This window comes from Meriones unguiculatus, chromosome 7, assembly GCF_030254825.1.
Source record: "Meriones unguiculatus strain TT.TT164.6M chromosome 7, Bangor_MerUng_6.1, whole genome shotgun sequence".
Taxonomy (NCBI): domain Eukaryota; kingdom Metazoa; phylum Chordata; class Mammalia; order Rodentia; family Muridae; genus Meriones; species Meriones unguiculatus.
In genome coordinates, this window is record NC_083355.1 from 104,478,014 (window position 1) to 104,500,663 (window position 22,650).

General features: G+C 45.0%; 1 protein-coding gene across 3 annotated transcripts in view; it reads right to left on the reverse strand.

The window, feature by feature from the left end:
* Positions 1-22,650, reverse strand: part of Ptpn21 (protein tyrosine phosphatase non-receptor type 21) — a 58,986-nt gene that overhangs the window by 34,479 nt on the left and 1,857 nt on the right. The window contains exons 1-2 of one of the 3 annotated variants that reach the window (XM_021663980.2): positions 19,538-19,659; positions 15,331-15,691 (exon numbers count right to left, since the gene is read on the reverse strand). In XM_021663980.2, the coding sequence (XP_021519655.1) occupies positions 15,331-15,510 (180 nt within the window). In that variant the 5' untranslated portion in view covers positions 15,511-15,691; positions 19,538-19,659. Of the gene's footprint in view, positions 1-15,330; positions 15,692-16,325; positions 16,496-19,537; positions 19,660-22,650 lie in introns of those variants that run through there. The other 2 variants (XM_021663982.2, XM_021663981.2) reach the window with 2 other exon arrangements.

The window sequence follows — 22,650 nt, forward strand, 5'->3', positions numbered from 1 at the left end:
TTTGGAGGATAAGGTTTTAGGAGTTGGTTCTTTTTCTCTGCAATGGATTACGGGGAATAAAACTCAGCTCATCAGGCTTCCGTGGCAAGAAACTTTACCCAATGGGCCATCTCAGCAACCTATAACTAATATTACTTTAAAAAGCCTTAGGCAGTGCTCTACCCAGTATAATTCTGAACCATGGTGCTAACCCAACTTTTCACTATTCAGGGACTCTGATTCTATAAATAAAACTACATGTAAATGGCAGAAATTTTAGTAACAGATGCAGCCACAACTCTTCCCTGCCCCTCAAAGTGCACTGGATGAACATTCAAAGCAACTGTTTGATATTAATTGTTTAATGTGAAGAATAAACTGTGAATTAAGAGAATGAAGCGATATCTCTCTCTCATGTGTTTCTACCCCTCTCTCTCATACAAACACACACCCCACATGAGATACCACACCTAGTGCAATAAAGTGATCTAGATGGATCACTAAAGCAGACACTGAGGTTTGGGACCAGAGACAGGGATGGAGGCATATGTCCCCAGTTCTGGAAGGTCATGGCAACAAGCTGCTACAGGTTCAAAGACAGGGCCACCTACATACCAAAACTATCTTAACACCCCACCCCAACCCAGCCAACACACACACAGTAAATTAGCACTTACACTGCACTAGTTGTCCTTTTCTGACCTCTGAGGGCACCAGGCACATACATGGTACACTTACATGCACACAGGCAAAATACTCTTACACATAAAATAAACAAATCTAAAAATTTAAGAATGTTTAATTTCCATAGATATTAAAAATGTTTGTCTTATCTTTTTTTACTAAAGGTTTATTTATTTATTATGTATACAATGTTCTGCCTGCATGTACACCTGCAGGCCAGAAGAGGGCATCAGATCTCATTACAGATGGTTGTGAGCGTCCATGTGGTTGCTGGGAACTGAACTCAGGACCTTCGGAAGAGCACCCAGTGCTCTTAAAACCTCTGAGCCATCTCTCCAACCTGTCTTACCATTTTTTTTTAACAAGGAAAAACTATCTTCTCAATATTTTTACTTTCTACAAGGGGAATATTCCTAATGTCCCTTTATTTCTACAAACTAAAATACTGTAAGAATTCACTAAGTTTGGTTGGATTAAAAGAATGAATAGTCAGGCTGGAGAGGCTCAAAGGTTAAGGGCACTGGCTGTTCTTCAAAGGTCCTGAGTTCAGTTCCCAGCACCCACATGGTGGTTTATAAGCATCCATCATGAGATCTGGTGCCCTGTTTTTGGCGTGCAGGCACACATGCAGGCAGAATGCTGCATACATAATAAATAAATCTTGAAAAGAATGAAGTCTTCTACTCCTGTCACCCTTGACACTGCATCATCATATAGCCAGCTGTATTCCAAGAACCAAACCCAGTATCTCTCCAAGCACTGCCCACAGGACACCCTTATCAGAATTACGTAGAAAGTTTGGGGAGCCCTAAAATACTATCACTTTCCTAGGTAAATCTTCCCAGTAAATCTTACACATTACAGCATTCCACTTTGTCTTGCCAACATTGTGTGGGCATTTGTACACACAGCCTTTAATTAACTACCCAGGTGATGCCTATAAGCCAGCAGTATTTACTAAGCCAACAGTCCAGACACATTGCTGTTTTCTGTCATCCAAGTATCACCTTTATGAGAAAGCAACTACTTTTCCTACCTTCCACAATTTACAGAGCAGAAAAACCTGTTTTGAACATAAACCATGGTTGGTCTATTATACACACTACTTTTAGACCCTTATTCCACATTAACATTTAGTTCTATTTGAGAAAGGGTCTCACTATGCAACTCAAGATGACCTCAGATTTATCATGCAGCCCAGATTGGCCTAAAACTCACAATCCTCCCACCTCTACTTTGTAAGTCAAATGTTTTTTTCTATAACAATAGTAAGATATGCTATAGAACTGGAAACTGTTTGGGTCATGAAAGTATATCATCCCTTTGGGCTAGAGAGATGATCATTGGTTAAGAGAACTGCCTGCTCTTCCAGATGACCCAGGTTTAATTCCCAGCACCCACATGGTGGCTCACAACCATCTATAACTCCAGTTCCAGGGGATCAGACACCCTCCTCTGGCCTCTGCCGATACTGCATGCACATGGTACACAAATAAATGAAGACAAAATACTCATAAATATAAAATAATAATATTAATTTACCTTTAAAAATTAAAAATTAAGTGTATCATATCTTAACCAATCATGGTGGCAGATGTGGGAGGCAAAGGTAGGCTGATCTCTGGAGTTCAAGGCAAGCCAATTCAACATAGTAAATAACCAACAAGAGCTATATAATGAGGCCATGGCTCAAAAGACCAACCCCTTTCATACACCCCCAAAAGCATATGACCTCTTATAAATTAGAGAACCTTAAACTTATTCTGTGTATATTACTTTCCTTTTTAAATACAGCTGGACTTGGCTACTTCAAATGCAAACATTTAAGCAGCCAGACTTGGCCACACACCTACAATTTCAGCATTCAGGAAGCAACAGGACAGGGGTTCAAGACCAGCTTGGACTACACAGTGAACTTCAGGTTAACTTGGGCACAGTGAGAACCTATCTCAAAATAAGAAAACAGCAAAAGGAGGGGTAGATAAATGTATAAATATTTCCAGAGATTAGCAGTGATATTTAGGAAAGCGATAAGCCATACTTATTCAACAAAGTTATGCAGAGTGTTTCATTTCCCAGGAATAGAATGACTTTTTTTAAATCAAGCTTTACAATACTCAAATTAACTGCAGTTTCTTCACCTGTAACTACAAGCAGATTTTTTTTTTCAAAGCCAAATATGAACAATTTGTCCCCTCTCTTTTGTTCTTTTGGTACATACCCTTATTTGTGGGTTTTTAGAAAGCTCTGCCCAAAGCATAGAAGCTACCCTACTTCCTCTGTGGAGTTCTGCTTCAGGGCAGCTAAGGAGAAGCTCCGCCTCTGAATCCACATTCCAGGACCAATGAATGCCAACAACTCTGGAGCACAGGACTTCCTCGCCCAGCCTTCCCAGGGCTAGTAAAGCACAGCAGGAGAGCTCTGCCTCAGAAGGACCCGAGAAGGACCTGAGGACTACAGGAGCTGTGAGACCTGCCAACTGTCCTTCAACACTGGCTTTCTGTTATGTCTCCTGCATCGGTGGCACCCACCTGTGAGATCTTTCTTGATAAGAACCTTTCCTCGATAAGAAATTCAGGTGGCTACTCTTGTGTCTGTGGGAAACTCATCTAGTGAAAGAATATCTCTTTCTCTCTCTCTTTTTTCTGAAATAGGGTTTCTCTGTATAGACTTGGCTGTCCTGGACTCACCTTGTAAACCAGGCTGGCCTCGAACTCACAGGCATCCGACTGCCTCTGCCTCTCAGAGTGCTGGGATTACAGCCATGCTCCATTGGGAAGACTCTTAAATACTGAATTTCCTGAAACCTGTACATAAACTTACAGGGATCACTGACTATACTCATATGAAGCCTTTTGAGGGTCAGATATTTTACATTACTTTTTTGTTTGTTTTCTAGTTTGTCCCCCTCGATCCCCCCCAAAAAAAAAATCATAAAAATCTTCAAAAATATTGATGACTTCATTCATAGCTGTTTAAAAAGTATCTCTACTAATCTCCTAAATTTGTAGCTAGCTGCCTGCTGTGTAACTAGAGTAGAAACAAAAGTTAAAAAGAGCTTGGCTTCTTTTCACACACAATGGTTGCTTCACTCTAGTGTACAGACACCAGCTGCTCCTGGCAGGTCCAAATCCTACCAGAGTGTAACCTCTTCCTAATTCCCAGAGCATTTCTTGTCTAATTATTTTAAGACTCTTTTTGATTGTACTATTTTTAAAACAGACCAGAGAGATAACACAAATTAGCCGGAGGGTTTTTTAAAGCCACTAATGCATTATGCTTAATAAAAGTTAATCCCATGTAAAATTGCAAATATAATTTTATCCTGGTGCCTTTCTTCGACCTGCTGAAGTTAGAAGGCTTTCATCGGGACAGAGATGAGAGGGGACAGCCCAAGATAAAGTCTCCCCGAAGGAGAGATCATCTGTCAAAGGTCCTAATGAGCTCCAAGCTAATTCAGGCCCAGAGCTGACCTCCACGGAGGATGCCATAAATAATGAAGTATGGAACCTCTTCCTTCTAGCAGATGGCAGTGGTCACATGGCCTCAACACAGCCAGTCCCTTCTCTCTCTGTTTAGTTTTCCTCCATTTTCTTCTCACGTTAATCCAATTACACATTCTTTATTTTATCAGCAATATGACGATATATGGTATCAGAACACTATCATATATAAGTGAGGACTCTGGAAAGTAACAAGTCTTGTTATACTAATTTTTATCACACTGAAGTCCAGGAATCGAATTCGAGTGTCCATGTTCCTTCTACTATAGCTTTAACATTTAAGCATAGCGTGAAATAATGAGCCAAATTTATTAAAAGGAAATCCAAGGAGTGAGCAGGACTACTGTCTACTTGGATAAACTGCTCTTGTTTTTCCCCATTTACAATCCCAGTCAAACACCATGAAGCACGTGATGACAATAAACAAGGCAACTTAAAAACTACATTCTCAAGACTGAGGATGTAACTCAGTGGTGAAGGGCTTGCCTCGAACATTCTCTCCCCAGCACCAGAAAAGGGACAGGGACATTCTCTTGGGCTGGCAAAGTAGCTAAGTGGTGAAACACCGTCCTGGCACACTGCAGGCTATGGGTTTGATTCCTGGCACTACCCAATTAATTACAAAAACAAAACAAGTCCGTATTTCTTAGATGTCCTAGATTCATCTATTCCTTCATCGCACATTGACTGACTACCTCCTAGCTGTCAAATGCCAGCGTGGGCGCCAGCACACAGCACTGAGCCAGAGAACACAGGTCCTGCTCTCCAGGGCTGTGTCCTGGCATGAAGACAAATAGGCAGGGTAGATGGTACACTGCCTAAGATGCACTCTAGAAGAACGTTAGATTTTAAGGCTGAAATACTGCCGGGCACGCTGGTGCACTGCTGGAATCCCAGCACTTGGGGAGGTAGAGGCAGGCAGATCTCTGTAAGTTGGAAACCAGCCTAGTCTACAAGGCCAGTCCAGGACAGCCAAAGAAACCTTGTCTCAAAACAAACAAACAAACTAAAGACTAAAATATCAACATGTTTCTAAAGAAGAAATAGAGTAAATAGAAATGTTTTATATATATATATATATATATATATATATATATATATATATATATATAATTTTATTCCCCAAAGATGAGAGAGATAACCAAGATAAGCACACAAAGTTTCACTACCAAGGCAAATTAATTCTTGATGCTACTGTACAGAAAGTCACTTTCGTTAGGAATCACAAAATTGAGAGCAAGTGGAGCTCCTCATTCTTTGATCATTAACCAGTTTGCTCTTGTATCTCAGCCCAATAAGTGGACTACAAATTTTGTTCTTTATCTAAATCTTAGAAATTTGAGACCCTTTGGGCCTATTTATAAGCTTAACTCAAATACCTGTGTGTTCTTCGAGATTAATTTTTGTATTTTATTTTATGTGCGTTGGTGTTTGCCTGTGCATACATTTGTACACTATGTGTGTGCCTGGTGCCAAAGAAGCCAGAGGAGGGCACTAGAGTTTCTAGAAGACTCCTTGAGACTGAGTTACAGTGGTTGTGAGCTGCCGTTGGGGTGCCGAGAACCAAACTGTAGTCCTCTGAAGTGTAGCCAGCATCCTTGACCACGGAGCCATCAGATAATATTCCCTGCTGTTATACACGCTTCATGTTAGGCATGATGGCCCACACCTGTAATAACGGCACTTGGAAGGTACAGGCAGGAGAATCGGGAATTCAAGGCTATTTTTTGCCACACAATGAATTCATGGCCAGCCGTGGTGCGACCCTGCTTCAAGAGCAAACAAGGCTGGCAAGATGGCTCACGGAAGAAAGTCACTGCTTCGAAGCCCAGTAAAGTTCAATCACTGACATCCACAGAGTGGAGGAAAAGAACGCACAAGCTGTCTGGCCTCTACGTGCAAGTGAAGCCATGCATATACCTACAAATGCATACAAACACACATGCAAGCTCTGGCATGCACATACCCCATAAATGTACATGCATACAAAGTAAATAACTGTAAACAAAAATGGCCCGTTCTTTCTGTTATCATACCAAGCATAAACTCACTTCCAAAGCTTTGCCAGCCATAAAAACAGACAAGTGTGTAATTGACTAAGTAATATCTGTAGATACAAAGTATATGGAAAGAAAAATTAGAGTTATTTTCTAGATAATGTGCATCAAACGTGGCCAAAAAAGAGATGTTTGTGGATATTTCAAAGCAGCATAGCTCAATAACATTCCAGGGATCTTTTCTGGCCCATTTCTTAGAATATTATTACAATCAATGCATTTATAAGATGAAAAAGAAACTCGAAAAGACTAAAGATAACTCAACACTAATACAAAACAGTTGTCAGCCAGGTCTCCCATGAACACTGTTCTTCGTTGGTTCAGCAGCTAGACACCAGAGAAAGCAGGAAGTCAATAACTCACTCTGGGTTCCAGCCAGCATATGTAAAGTCCCAAGCGCAGCCTGGCACACAGCCAGTGGTCCCTAAAAAAACTACCTTTCAGGGATACAACCCCACATCCACCTACTACCCAAACTCCACCTTGTTGCCTCCAACTGCTGCTGGATTTAGCAGTAGAATATTCAAGTTGTTGAAAATGAACTTAATATTGAGATCAGCTAGTCAAATCAGAGCCAGAGCAAGCTAAACAGTATATAAATAAGCCGAATCACGCTCTTAGATTCATAAAGAAATCGAGCCAGACATCCTGAGGCATGTCTATACTGCCAGCACTGAGAAGGCAGGAGGTGGCAAGTTCAAGGCCAACCCGGGTTGCATAGAAAGAGCAAAAACAAAGAAAAACAAAGATAAAAATCAGCTCTGCCACCCAGTATGATATTACTTGTATATTTTCTTTGTCTGCTTATTATTCAGAATACTCTGTCTACCTATAAACTCACACAGTACAATACACGCCTTCTAGGGGATCTCTTCTGGGTGACTGCACAGGCCCACTTATAAATTATCTATAATTTACATTCTAATGGTTCTTTAGGACATGTGACAGTTTCTACCAATGAAATTAGCACTTTCAGCATAAATTTCAATAGCCTCTGAATATTTTACTAGTTCACTAAAAGATAAGTGAGGCTTAGGTATGGTGAACACCTGTAATCCCAGCATTCCTGAGCCTGAGGCAAAAGGATCTGGAGTTCCAGGTTGGCCTGGGGCCTACACAGTGAACTCCTGTCTGAAAGCAAACACTGGGCCTTGGAGATGGCTCAGCAGATAAAGACACTTGCTGCGGAGCCTGAGGACATTGCACAGGGACCACATGGTAGACACACACACACACACACACACACACACATTCACACATTCGTGCGCACATGAATGCAAATAAATAAATGTTTAAAAAAAATGTTTTTAATTTAAAAAAAATTGAAACAAACAAAAAAGGGCTCAGAGTCTGTAATTCCAGCCTTCAGCAGGCAAAGTCCCCTGAACTGAAGGCTGGCCAGGGTGAGCTCTGGGCCAGCCCAGGCGACAGAGTAAGATCCTATCTGGAAATTCCGAAAATTAAATAATAAGCCAGGAAGAAGCTCAGAAGTAGAGTACTGGACTAGTATGCTCAAAGACACCCGTGTGATCCCCAACACTAAAGCAACAACAGAAATGAGAGAAAAGCTAAAGGCAGTCTAACTAATAGTCGTTTTAGCACGCAAGCTGCTTGAAGAACAGAGTAAGAAAATACTGTGATGCCATCATCACATTGTACGGACATAATGAGTCCTTGTTACCAGAGAAGAACAGGATGCGTATCTGACAGAATGAAATACAAGGCTCAATAAATGGCGAAGGAATTCAAGCAATGATTAAAGGGAGTGTGAGTCACCAGTTCAGACACCACTGTTCACTGTCCAGATGGGCACAAAGGTGATGCCGGGTAGGGGGGACAATCACCGACGGCCCATAGTATCATGGCGGCGCTCTCACTCGGAACCTCCCTGTCTGCCTGTGGGAGCTTCTACTCTAACAGTGAGTTGCCCCCATCAAAAAATGAAGCTGGCAACGTACCCTGAGTTGGAGTACATCCAGGCAAGCCTGGCTACAGAATGAGACCTGTGTCAAAACTCCAATAAGTAAGGGTCTGAGAGACGGCTCAGTGGTTAAGAGCACTGGCTGCTCTTCCACAGGACCCGGTTCCACTCCCAACACCTACATGTTGGCTCACAACTGTTTGTAACTCCTGTTCCAAAGGATCCAATGTCCCCTTCTGGCCCCCAGCACTGCACACAAGTGGTGCAGACATGCATGCAGACAAAACATCCAGACACAAAAAAATTAAATAAATACATTTTTTAAAAAACAAATAAACAAACCCAATAAATAAGTAAATAAGTGGTGGCCAAAAAAAGAAAAAGAAAAGAAAGAAAAAAAAATTACTAGTAAATGGCCTTCCTGAGTCCTATGGAAGAAAGCCACAGATAAAATAACTTTTGTTGGGGGAGGGGGGGAGGAAACTATCCTGAGAGGCCATTTGTTCCTGAATGCTGTAGAGGGGCAGGTGGAAAGAGACTAACAGCACAGAAGCACTGGCAGGAGAAATGAATTCTCATAGTAGGTACGTACCATCATAGTAGGTACAGCCATCTACGACCTGTCTCACTGTTTAAGGAGATGGAAATGCCAAGTGTCTTGATTTGATCTTTACCCATTATGTACACTTGTGGAAATACTGTACTCCAGCATTTTGTGTCAGTTTCTAAATATGAGGGTCAGGAGACTTGAGGGGAACAGGTCAGTCTGGAATACACGGTTGAGATACACTGCAGGGACAGTGACAGAACTGAGTGTTACACCCCTCAACCCCACCACACCACCCAACCACTCAACCCACAGGCTCCCGTGGTGAGCAAACACATGCTCAAGTCCCCCCAGAGACTACACCACTGGGGCATATTGATGGCAGTTGACAAAGTTGCTTTTGGTGTCTCTCACGTGAAAATCTCAAAGCTGGAGCACATGTATTTTATATTCTTAACCCTCTGGTTTTGGTCAATCTGAAATTCCAGTTCCCCCAGGAAGCGCCTTAGCTCAGGGAACCTTTCAGACCCTTCAGAAGGTCAATGACATACCCATCCCTTTCTAGGCCACAATCTAGTGCATTATACACATACGTGCCTGAATTCAACTTGTGACTAGTCAGCACAAAACATTTGCATGTGACGTACTTCTTCTTGACAAGGTTTTGGTTATTTTTAGAGTCCAGAGGAAAAGCAGGCAAGTGAGAGAAAGGCACCTAAAATCCCCAAGTCTTCTCAGCTTCCAGTGGAAATAAGGTCAGTAGATACCTGGAATGGCTGATGGGCAGATTTAAGGCGGGCCACTCCCACGCCAAGGGCACTTCCTAGAGCACTGGGGAAGCTCACCCTGCCCGACATAGCAGTCTCCCTCAGAGCCAGTAGAACTAGAGTGCTCCAAAGTTTTCCACAAGAACCCCCAAAGTGAAAGAAAATAACCACGTCATGTAGCTCTTTTGGGGGTCACCCATGCTCCTCTAAGTAACTTTTCACCTTTATAAACAATTCACTGGTATCCCCAATAAATAAATATGAAGTGCTAGAGGTGGTTCAGTGGTTTAGACTAATTGTGTCTCTTGCAGAGGACTGGATTGGATTCCCGGCACCTGTAAGGTGGCTCACAACCATCATTAACTCCAGTGCCGGGGGATCCAACACCCTCTTCTGACCTCTGTGGGCACCAGACATACATGTGGTACATACACATACATGTAGGCAAAACACAAAAACACATAAAATAAAATGAACCTAAAAAACCTCTTTAAGGAAATAAATAAATGGGAAACTAGGTGCAATGGCCCACCCATGCACTCCAGCTACTTCAGAGGGTGAGGCAGGAGGATGGCAAGTTTGAGACAAGCCCAAGACAGATAGATAGCAGGATCCTGCAAAAAAGAGAGAGCAAATGTGCAAAAAGGGGGAAGAGGAGTAGAGAAAAGGAGGAAAGAAGAATACAGAAAAGAAAAAAGAGAGGGAGGCAAAGAAAAAAGAAAGGAAAGAGGGAAGGAAAGGAGAGGAAGGGAGAAAGGTGCTTTTATACCTATGTACAAAGCTTTGGGAATGTTCCACACTCTCCAGGAAGTAAAATCCCAGAACAGAGCAACGCTGGCCAAATGAACTGCAATCACATCATTCTAAGTGTAAAATAACAATCTTGAGGTTTAAAATAAGTGGATATTTATTCAGGAACTATGTGCAATAAGGTAGCAGGCACTATTCTAGATACCATAGACATATAACATATATTATATATCAGGGAACAGCAGTCCTATTCCAATGGAGTTTACATACTTAAAACCCAAAATGTTGATGTCTGTGTCAGACCAAGTGCTATTTAAAACTCATTTCATAAAGACCTATAACAAACCCCAACCATGTAAATAAATGCCCAAAGCCAGAAAGTAAAACATGAGAGATAAGATTTTGTTTACAGTATCAATCATCAAAAATATGCTTTGAAGATGATTCTAGAGGCTGCTGAGCGGTTTCACACATGATCACGTGCCCAAGTGTAAGCTCAAACACACGTGCAAGCACACACGCCCCTTCACAACAGTTAAAAAATAGAATTGCCCTATAAGATTTAAGCTATAAAACCAGTGCCCCCCCCACACACACACACAGAGGCCCCCTTTCACAACTTCTCTGTATCCTAATTGAGGATTTAAAAACCTCAAAAAATTCTAAGCAAATGTAAATTCAAGTAACAAAAGGATCTAAAAATCAAGACAGAATATACAAGAAATAAATTTGTGATAAACCTAGTTAAAATACATGGTAGCATTAAAAAGACAAGATAATATTGTTAAATGCAGTCTTTCCACGATCTTTATTTATAATACAAACTAGATACAAAATTTCACAGTCTACGAAATTTGGGCTGAGCCTAAGGGAAGCAAAGAGGGACTCCAATGTTCTAAAGCTCTGCTGTCGGGCAATGGGCAAGGAGACGCACAAAGGACTTTATCAGCTTGGACAGAAACAGTGGTTCAATTGTGATGGCAGGCTACCATTTCAGTATTTTAGAAATGTGCCAGCAGTGTGAGTCCCAGTGCCTGCTGCGAGACTATTCTCCACACGTGCACTCTCCCAGTCAATTAACAAAAGAAAAAAAAAAAAAAGAAGAAGAAAAACGTCAACCAAAGAGAATTCAGCCAGTCACCACAACATGGGCCACAGAGGCACAGCACAGGCCCCACAAAATAAACACAGATGGTGGGGTGCGGTGGCTGGAGCCTGAAATCCCAGCACTGAGGAGGCCGGAGGCAGGAGATTGCAGGGTCCCAGTCAATCTGGGCTATACCCTGAGACCTGTCTCAGCCTAAGGATGACCACCAGTCTAATGAGGACCAACACATTAAGAGCTTTCTAACATGAAATTCTCAAACACCACCAACACCATTACTCTCCTCAAGGTGAAGTCGGGTGGGCTTGGGGAATCATAATCTAATATTTAGCAAGTGACAAGAACTGACATCTAGTGGCCCAGGACTGTGGACTGTCTCTGGAACTTCACTGCTTCAACAGCCTCTCAAGGGGCAAACTGACACACTCCTTCTTGGAAAGGGACTTTCCCCACTCAAAAGAACCTGGCTGGGCAGCAATGGGATTCCCCCTAATGATTTCAAGGCAATGCGTCTTCCAGTAGGCCCTGCCTACCTTGTGGCCTCTTTGGGGGCTGGAGGTGGATCACAACCTGGCTCTTGGTGGGGCCTTTGGCAGCTCCAGGTCACGGTATAGGTTTTATCTCTCATTCTGAGCAAACCGGATTATCCTTACTTATTTTAGGTTATGATTCTTGGGGTTTGTTATATTATTCTCTGTTCAATTTCTAGAAACAGGGCTATTGCTAGGGCTGATCTCAAACTTAAATCTGGGATCTTTCTGCCCCGGCCTCCTGAGTAAATACTCATACATGCTAAAGTCCCTGGCTCTACCATTACACGGCATTACTGTGAAGTCCTTATTGTTGCAATACAGAAGCAAGATGGTGTTTAAGTTAGCAAAAGGAGTAATTTCTTCCTGCAGCTTATATTTGACAGCGGCAGAATTTCACCCAAATCAACAATGATCACTCTGGGGTAGCCTCTTGGGAGGGTACCGAGAGATACCAACAGACTGATAGTTCTTGCATGCATCACACACATGCAGAATGTACACAATCTGGGAACAGGTGTTGCCCCAGTCCGATTATTTCTGAATAGTCATTTGGAAAGGTTAGGCCTGGTGACCAAGCCAAGTCTACACCTTACAGAGTGGATGTTCTGGAGCCCTCTAAGCTCAAGTTTGCTAAACTTTCTAACCACGGCTGTCGTTAAACGCTGAAGCAGTAGACGGTCTTTCCAAGCACAAGACATTTCCTACGGATCATGCCTGCTCTCTCAGTGCACTCTGCTCTTCCATTAAAAAACTGGCCCCAGAGACCAGTCGTGGTGGCATACTGCTGTAATCCCAACACTCCCGAGGCCAGGCAGGAGGAGATTCACAACGAGTTCCAGGCCAGCCTGGGCTATGTGAGCCCTTCTCTCAAAAGCAATAATAATACTGAAGAGGAAGAGGAGAAGAAGGAAAAGAAAAGTTGGCCTGAAAGCATACCAATGGCTGAATAAAGCCGTTTGAGATTGAGCCCCTACCAAAAGATGGTGCTCTCCTTGGGCTGCTGCTGCTTTTTAAAAGATTTACTCATGTCTCTTTTATGTGTGCAAGACTTTTGCCTACATAAGTGCATGTTTATATACTACGTCCAAGCCTGGGGCCCAGAGGCCATGCAAGCAGTTATGAGCCACCACATAGGTGCTGGGAATAGAACCCATGTTTTCTCTGCTAGGGTAGTCATTGCTCTGAAAAACTGAGCCATGAATCCTCCAGCCCCAGACTTGACTAAATGCAAATAGGAGGGCGGCTCCCAGCCTGTTTTGTTGCTGTTTGTTTCTCTCCACTAACTCCTGTCCAAGGCTCTCTCCTCTTCTGTTCAGCACAGAGGGTGAGCGCCCTCCTCCAGTTCTCCCTGGACAGCCTTTCCTCTGTCCTGGCTTCCATCCACCCAGCCGGACTGAGAATCCCAATCCTTCTGCCTGGATCTCCTGCCTGGCTCTCCTGCCTGGCTCTCCTGCCTGGATCTCCTGCCTGGCTCTCCTGCCTGGCTCTCCTGCCTGGATCTCCTGCCTGGCTCTCCTGCCTGGATCTCCTGCCTGGATCTCCTGCCTGGATCTCCTGCCTGGCTCTCCTGCCTGGCTCTCCTGCCTGGCTCTCCTGCCTGGATCTCCTGCCTGGCTCTCCTGCCTGGCTCTCCTGCCTGGCTCTCCTGCCTGGATCTCCTGCCTGGATCTCCTGCCTGGCTCTCCTGCCTGGATCTCCTGCCTGGCCCTCCTGCCTGGCCCTCCTGCCTGGCCCTCCTGCCTGGCTCTCCTGCCTGGCTCTCCTGCCTGGCTCTCCTGCCTGGCTCTCCTGCCTGGCTCTCCTGCCTGGCTCTCCTGCCTGGCTCTCCTGCCTGGCTCTCCTGCCTGGCTCTCCTGCCTGGCTCTCCTGCCTGGCTCTCCTGCCTGGATCTCCTGCCTGGATCTCCTGCCTGGCTCTCCTGCCTGGCTCTCCTGCCTGGCTCTCCTGCCTGGATCTCCTGCCTGGCTCTCCTGCCTGGATCTCCTGCCTGGCTCTCCTGCCTGGCTCTCCTGCCTGGCCCTCCATATCCACCTCTTTGCTCATAATCTTCAGTTCACACCAAGTGGCACCTCAAACCTAGTATTTGATTCCCACGCTGAAACCAGCTCTTTCATATTTCCTCTCTTAATTACAGTCCCCACAGTCTACTGATAACCTGAGTACCAACCCTGACTCCTGCCTACCTCCTCCCCAGCCATTATTTGGTTGGCCCTAAATATCTCCAGCTTCCACCCCATTCTATCAGCAAATGCAGGTGGCTACTCTCAGCACCTGAACTACTTTTTAATCACTCTCAAGAGGACTCAGGCAAAAGCACACCTTGGTTTAAAAAGCCTACCTTATCTTTAGACTATCAAGGTTCGTCTAAATCATTTAGAGACAATAAAACATCTTTGTTACTTTTATGGGAACAGTGATTTGCAGCCTGATAGGACTCCTCCCCGTAGCACTGAGGTCACAGCTCAAATATTATTTTCCATAAGGAGCTTTACCTCTGCTGTCCCTTCTTTCTTTTAACAGATCTTACAAAAGAGTTTAAATTTAGGACGTCCTGGGGATATTCGGGGACTCCACCACTTTCTACTCACTAGATTTCCCAGAGCACAAGTTCCTATGATTACTGTAATTGACCAGAATTAACGCTTATGGTTGTCCATGTGCATTAAGTCACAACCACTCTGAGAATAGACACATGGTTCTGATGGAGAAACTGGGGCCCTGAGACATCAAATTAACTTGCCTAAGGTTATAGAACTAGTCGGTGAGAAAACCAAAACTCAAACGTCAGGTATGTGACTCCAGAATCTTGAAGAGGCTTACAGAAAATAGAAAATAGTATGCTGGGTGACCAGTATGTTGGAACCCTCCCTGTGTTTAGCTGCCCAGGCCAGGGGTAAAAAGAAGAAACCGGGTCTTAAACGATTCATGTTATATATTCCCAGCTGGGAATCCCACATAAATATTGTAGTTCATAAAAGTCAGGAACAGATAAGCTGTACTGTAGGAAACATCAGCTGATCATTTAGTTTTGAAACCCCCTAAGTGCCAACCATATACTGAGGTACCTACCAGTAATTTATCCTAACTTTGAGACCAATGAGACCAAAATGTGTGTTGCACGGATAAACAAGCACATGCATGCATGCATGAACATCGTAAACTGGTCAGAATGACCAGACACCAGGACTTATTATAATAAGTGAGAACTCACAATACAAGCATATTTGATTCTCCACAACCTTTATGGAAGGGGGGCCTAGGATACAAACACGTTCAAAAACAGACACCGTAAATTCTCTTCGGAGCAAACCCAGGGCATAATACTTTTGCTCGGATCTCTTCCTTCCTCATTGGAAGGAGAGCTTGCAGGCTCACCATCCTGCGGTCAGACTGGACATGCTTCCGGTGTCAGGTAGGCTAGGATACACACACAGCCGCCAGGACGTGAGGCAGACGACAAGCCAGAGCAATCTGCCGCGCTTACCTCCCTGAGCTCCAGGCGTTGGGCCACAGCTTCCAGGCTCTCCTGGCCAGTGCTCTCCACAGACAAAGTGAACTCCACGAACTCATTATTAAGCAGCTGGATCCGCGCAACCAGGCAGCTCTTGCTGGACACCGTGTAGCGCCGGGTGCGCTTCAATTTCAGCCCAAACGGTAGTGGCATCTTCTCCCTTCAGCAGTGGAGGGGGCCGGGAAGGACCAAGCCGGCAGCGATGGCGCCAAGCAAAAGCGACCCTCCGGACAAAACCAGCTCTAGTATCCTGGGGCTCATCCAACAGCCGCTGCCGCCATTAAAAAGCAACTGAGTCTCCAAAGGCCAAGTGATGGGAGCATCCACGCCAGTGCTGAGGAAAGAGGAAAGTCGTTACTATGGACTTTGCTTTTAAAATAAAAATAGGTGGAACTGAGTATAAAGAGTAAGTTTTGCCTCTCTGCTGGAGTAAGAGGGTTCTAACTCGAGCAGGGAGTTGGCGGGACAGTTTATCACGAGGGCTGAGGGTGGGGCCCAGGGTCAGACCCCACCCCTCATTCTGCTCACCACTTGCGATAGCAGCCCCGGCTGTTAGGATTGAATGAGATAATGTCCAGCACGTCTATACTACCAAGCCTTACCGGCCGTCTTGCTAGTTTGGAGGGAGGTTTGGTTTTTTTCACAGGTAACTCTTGAGTTTCCCAATACTCGGGTGTCTTCGCTTCCCCACCTGTGTCCTTCAGGCAAATTAACCCTGAATTCCAAATGGGGAGAATAATCCCCTCCACCTAACATATGGCAACTGTGAGACTCAAAGAAGATGAAGTGCTTAACAAGCACTTCTAAAGCCCCTTCTGGTTCATTATTAACATCACCACAAAGATTTGCGTACAAACATGTTATTAACACCCTACTGATGCTCGTCCTTAAAGCATCGCAAATCTGCAAAGGGTGCTCTGGATTCCTCCACCCGAGCAGAGACGTCTAAGGAGCCTGTGGGCGCTCACCTACAGAAAAGGGCGAGGCCTTAACCATCATCCTGGGTAAAGAAGGCAGGCAAGGCTGGGCAAGCCCATAAAGCCTAGGGCAGAGGGGGGCCAGCAGCTCGCGGTCCTGGGAGTCCCCTCCCCAGCAGGAAAGCAAGCAGTGTTGCCTGGCCAACAGGGAATGTCGGGAGCCCCGGAACCCTCCGCCTGCGGCCGCATTTCCGGGCGGACGTGATCCGAAAGGACCAGCCCCCTGAGATCCGAGGAGGGAGGATTTAAAGGGGACATTAGTCAAACAGGCAGGGAGAGATTGGGCGCGCAGTTTGAGGCCGTATCCACGTAACAGCACCCCACAACACGCTAATTTTTAAACACGCTTGTTGATAGCAACTTCTGCGGTGAGATAAACTGGGGGCGAGCGACAAATCGGGACTTTTATGTCAACCAGAGTTATTTTCAACTGAACAATTTGACAAAAATCTCAGCTATTTCCATCCCTCCGCACTGCTGTCACTCACCTCCGCCCCTTCCTACGGGGATAAGTCTTTTAGCCAGGCTGGGTCCTAGCTGATTAGCTATTTGGGTGCTAGACCTGGCGGTGGGACAATCTATCCCTAAGCTTCACCAGGCAAACAGAACCCAGGGCTCAACAGAAGCAGCTTTCTGAGTTTCACGCTAATGTGGACATAGCTGGGTATCCCCTGGTTTTCTACATCACTCCCAGTATTCTTTTTCTGTCTTGCTCACCAGCCTGAGACTCAAACTCCACCGGTCATGAACATCCAGGTCTGTGGAATGGCTGAGCTAGAAAATGAGGTTTAGCTATGACCCTAGACTTTGCCAAACATAACGTCTTGGGATTCCATTCCACAAATGTATACTGCCTCTCTGAGCACAGGGCGGCATGATGAGCATGCTGTGGAAATCTAAGAGGAATCCTAAGCCGTCTCCGTCCTTAAGGAGACTGCAGGCATCTATAATTATATTCAGAGCTGTATCATTAATAGGGACATGATCAAGATTTCTAAAACTTTTATGTTTTGCTTTTTGGAGCTCTCTAGTTCAAGATGATCTCCCCGCCCCCTTTCCAGAAGGACAAAACACGTTTTAAAAACAAGGGGCCACGGAAGGCCAGAGGGAAGAAAAGTGTAACAAACAGCAGTATGTTAATACAGCTGAATGCCTTCCTTGAGTGAAAGCACTATTCCATAGAAGGAATTGGGATGGGGGAGGGTTACCATAATAAGGTAGAGTCTCTGTCTGCAGTATTTTTCAATGTTCTTTGCTGTTTTCAGAGAATAAACAGATGAAGCAAAAATGAAAACACTTAAAAAAATTTTTAAACAAGCTTTTAACCAGGAGACTAATAGTGCTTTTGTAAATTTAAACAACAACAACAAAAAAAAAAATGTGTAGTGTGCAAAGAATTGTCTCAGGAGAAAAAGTTGTAGATTTCAGCCTTGCAAATTGTGGCAACTGAAACATTAAAAAAGATGTTTCATTTGTCCAAAGGGAAGACATCTGAATTAGGTACTGTCAAATATGTTAAGCTCTTCTTCACTATATAACTTAGATTTTATGTTTGTTTGTTTGTTTGGTTGGTTTTTTTTGGGGGAGTGTATGGGCAGAGACAGGGTTTCTCTGTGTAGCCCTGGCTGTCCTGGACTCTATTTGTAGACCATGCTGGCCTCGAACTCGCAGAAATCCACCTACCTCTGCCTCTCCAGAGTGCTAGGATTACAGGCCCAGGCCACTCCGCCCAGCATAACTTAGTTATTAACTTAAGTTCTGATTAGGCAAACTCAAATTTCCAGTTGTCCCTGGGATTTGGAATGTTTTACATCATTGGAGATGAGGAAAGGCCAATGTTTTCTCTTTTTTATTTTGGTAGTTGTTATTATTTGATTGTTTTATTTCTGTGCATTTCCTCCTAAGAATGTCTGGCTTCTTGATTATCCATATAAAACCCACTGTGGCAAAAGTCCTGTTTAGTAACTTAAAAATTTATGATTGATCAATATATCTTAATAACGTCATAAATTATGTTTGAATAATGAAGCCAACAACTAGAAATTTAAAGTACTCTGGGGAGAGCTGATTTAGGTGTCAACTTCTAAATGAAGTAAACTATAAAAAGCCTTTAAAAGACAAAAACAGGATAATTTCCCTATAAAATCATTCCATTACGGAATAAGAGAATATGCATTTTAAATCCTGTTTCACAAGCCGACCATGGTGGCACATGCCTTTAATCCCAGCACTCGGGAGGCAGATCGATGTGAGTCTGAGTTTGTAAAACAGCTTGGTCTTCACAGTACACAGAGAAACCCTGTCTCGGAAAACCAAAAAAATTAAAAAAAGAAAAAATTCTGCTTCACAAGTTTACAAAAGTTGGTTTGCACTGTTAGTTCGTTTTCAGTTTTCTTGTCCATATCCCCTTCCAAAGGTCTCTCAAGTCCACTGACACTCTGAATCTTACGGGACACCGCACCCCAAGCCGCTCGCTACCTGTTGATGGAACTATGCCACCATTCCCTAACTTAAATAATCACTAAAAAGAGCGTGTCTGACATTTCAGACCATCTAGAGCTAAGTGTCTTAAATCAATCCCATGTCTCTCACAGAACATTTGTGCGTTGATAATCTATAATCAAATGGGCCTACAAACCAAACAACTATTTTCAGTGTGAAAATATTGTCTTGTTCAAAACTAAAAAGAAAGAAAAAGGGGGGGGGGAGTGTGGGAGTGTGTCGGTAACTATTAGGCATACCGCAGTTGTCACTTGGAGATTCGGAACGTGTTTTCTAGCTTTCTCTATCCTAAGGCTTCTCTCGGCGGCGGGGGTGGGGATAGGACAAGCATGCTCAGAGCGGCCAACCTAATCAGGGTTTGCAGAAATTACAAGTGGGAATTTGCAGATCCAAGAACTCTTCCTCCAAGAGTAAAGACGCTTTACTCCAAAAGCGAAACAAGGAGTTGCCAAACAGTCCTCCCTTTATGCCCCTCGTCGCCAAAGTTCTCGGGCAACTTTCAAACTCCACGTACTCCGAGAGGCACAACTATGCCCAAGATTTCAAACGCTGATCCGGGATTAAGCCGCAGCCATCCGCGGAGGAGTCCGGAATAGACGGTCCAGACCCTTTTTAGAAATGACTCTAGGAGATCAGAGCGAGGCTGGGAAGCGAAGACTCCGCTCTTTGTTACGCCCCTGCCCGGGTCCCCCGCGCCTCACCTGCTCCGGCTCCCGCCGGGTCGGGGCCGCGCGCCCTCTCGGCGTCCCGCCTCCCCGGCTCCGCACGGTGGCCGCCACCGCCCGCCCGCCCGCCCTCGCCCCGGGCCCGCGCGCCGCCCGCACAGCTTGCCGCACCGGCCCGGCCGCGGCGGGACTCTCTGGGGAGCTCGGGGGCTGCGGCCGGAGCTGCGGGCCCGTGTCCCTCCCCCTGGGCCGGGCGCGCGGATCCGGGGAGGCGGCGGCGCGTGACCTCAGAGAGTTGGAATGCGGGCGGCGGGGCGCGGGGGAGGCCGGACAGCTGCGCCCGGCCGCCGGGGAGGGGGCGCGCCGCTGCTGTTTTTAACCGTGTGACCAGTTATTTTAAGTTTCCCAATAGAGCAGAGCCTTGAAAAAAATAATAATAATAAAAGAAAGGGAGGGGGCGTTATTTTGAGCCCAGGTGGAAAGGGTTCTGTTGCAGTATTTCGTGGTGGTCTGTAAAGTTACTGGGGTTACTGGTGAGCTCTTGTGCGAGGCTGAAGGCAGTTTAAGACGTTTTACACACACACACACACACACACACACACACACACACGGGCATGCCTCTCCAGTCAAGTACACACCGCTCCTCTGTAGGAACTCTGAGAGACTTGGAGAGAAGTGGAAGGCTGACTGGAGGTGCTGCTCCCCAGAATCCACTGGATAGGGACCCGAGGGCATGCTGGAGGTAAGAGCTATAGAAACAAGGGTGACCAGGCTAGCCATTCGAGATCACCCCTGTGGGTCTGATAGCTGAGCCTTACTTTGGGGAACCGCTGGAAAGGACTGACCAACCAAGAGGTAAACCAGGAGAGTGGTAGAGAGAGAACTGTGAAAGACCTCTGAACAAGGTCCCCCGTGAGAGCTGTACGCGTACTCAGTGCAGAATGGAACCATTAAGGATGGAAGCTCCAGGGTCAGATTGTTTGGATTCAGACCCCATCTCCAACCCGCCTCTGTGCTGGCTTCCTCTCCTGTAATCTGGAATTGAGCATCACAGTCCAGTAAACTGAAAGGTTTCACTGAGTTCTAGGCCCAGCTACTATGCTTACTATACTGTATTCTTGCTAACCCTCAGGGTGAGCACCTGACATCAGCTCCTCAGTGTTCTTTCCCTTTGAGCTACTCCATAGTTACCTCTCTGGGTTTGTCAGTCCTTCCCAATGATTGTGCAAGGTGAAGTTCAGCTACCAGACCTCTAGGTGTGAGCTAGGATGGCTCCCTGGCCACCCTTATTGGCTGTCTTCTCTCCAGACATGCACTCTGGCCCCATCAAGAGAATCTAGGTGGTGTCTCCAGAACTCCTTCCCATTTGTGTCAGCCCTCCAAGTTTTTCCAACTCAAACCAGGACTAGCTTTCCAAGACAAAGTTCTAGCCACCCTGTGGCTGCCGCACTTGGCACGAATATTATAAATTGTTTCATGGAGGCATCATTTATATCTCCTAGAATCCCGAGGGCAGTACTGGGCAGACAGTAGGCACTAAATAAAAACGTGTTAATTGAATCGGGAAGAAAATGAAAGAATTTTAAAAATAGAAAATGATCATAAAACACAAGTGGTGTTTTAGACAACTGGGTTGGACTAATTCACTGTCTACAGATGTCATGCACCAACCATGCACTTAAGCTCTATTTTCCTGCATCATGTTAATTTGGCACAAACATCCCCGTGGCAAGGCATGACGACAAAGTATTAAGGATAAAATTATTATTGGCTTACATTTCCTCTGAAAGGGAGTGAGGTGATTTATATGGTTTAACCCCAACATGTACAAAAAGATTGTTAAGAGGAAGTCTTCCCACCCTGCCTGCTAGACAACCGGTAATTATTTGAGTACTATGTATCCTTACAGAGATACAGGCTACTGTGCATACCTGTGCACATGCCTACATCTTATCCAGAAAGTGGTACATTGTACACACTTCTACAACTGAAGGTAATTCCTATTACAATATACAATCACGATTTTAAAAGAGTATAGGGGAGGCGTACCCACCTTTAATCCCAGCACTCGGGAGGCAGAGGCAGGTGGATCTCTGAGTTTCAGGCCAGCCTGGTTTACAGAGGGAATTCCAGGACAGCCAAGGCTACACAGAGAAACCTGTCTCAAAACAAACAAGCATACATGCAATTTAGAGAGAGGGCTGGAGAGATGACTTAGCAGGTAAGGACAAGCACTGCTCTTTTGGAGCATGGTGTTCAGTTCCTAGCTCCCATATTAGGTGGCTCACAACCACTTGTAACTTCAGCTCAACAGTGGACCCAACACCTCCAGCATCTGCCTATACCGTCACTTGTGTGTACACACCCAACTCTCCCACATACATACATACATACAATTAAAAATAAATCTTAAAAAAAAATATTGTAGACCTTGTAGATAGCAAGCCCTGACATAAAATGGTGTAAGACAAAATGATAAGCCGACAGGAAGCAGTGGTTTGGGTGATCCACTGACTAGTATTTTTTTAAGGCTTATTTTTATACATGTGTGTATGTTTCTTTGTGCACACATGTGTGTGCACGAGTACAATTATCTTTGGAGTCTGAAAAAGACCCTGGATGCCCTAGAGCTTGAGTTGCAGGCCCAGTGTGAGTCCTGGAACCCAGTATGGCTCCTCTGCAGGCGCAGCCATGCTCTTCACTGCAGGCATCCCTCCAGCTCCACAGAGTTTTCTTAGGAGTTAGGGCAATCTGCTTTGGCATCTTGGTAACTATCCTTCATATCTTACTCTATAAAATTACCATTCACTGTACGAATCAGATTGAAGGAGTCACTTCATTCTACAAAGACAATGCTGCCTAGGAGAGAGGGAGAAGGTTAGCGCCAACAAACATGAAATCTCAGGGCTGAAGAGATGGCTCAGTGTACATGAGCCCTTGGTGCTCTTGAGAAGACCCAGGTTCAATTCCCAGCACTCACAGGGTGGCTCACAACCACCTGTAATCATAATTCCAGGGGGTCCAACAGGTGAAATCACCTTTGTGCCTGCAACCTTCACCTTTGCACTAGGTCCACACCCCCTCCCAAACACACACACAAGTTCAGGAATGATATTTTTTGAGGATTAGTTCTTTTGGACTTCAAGGAA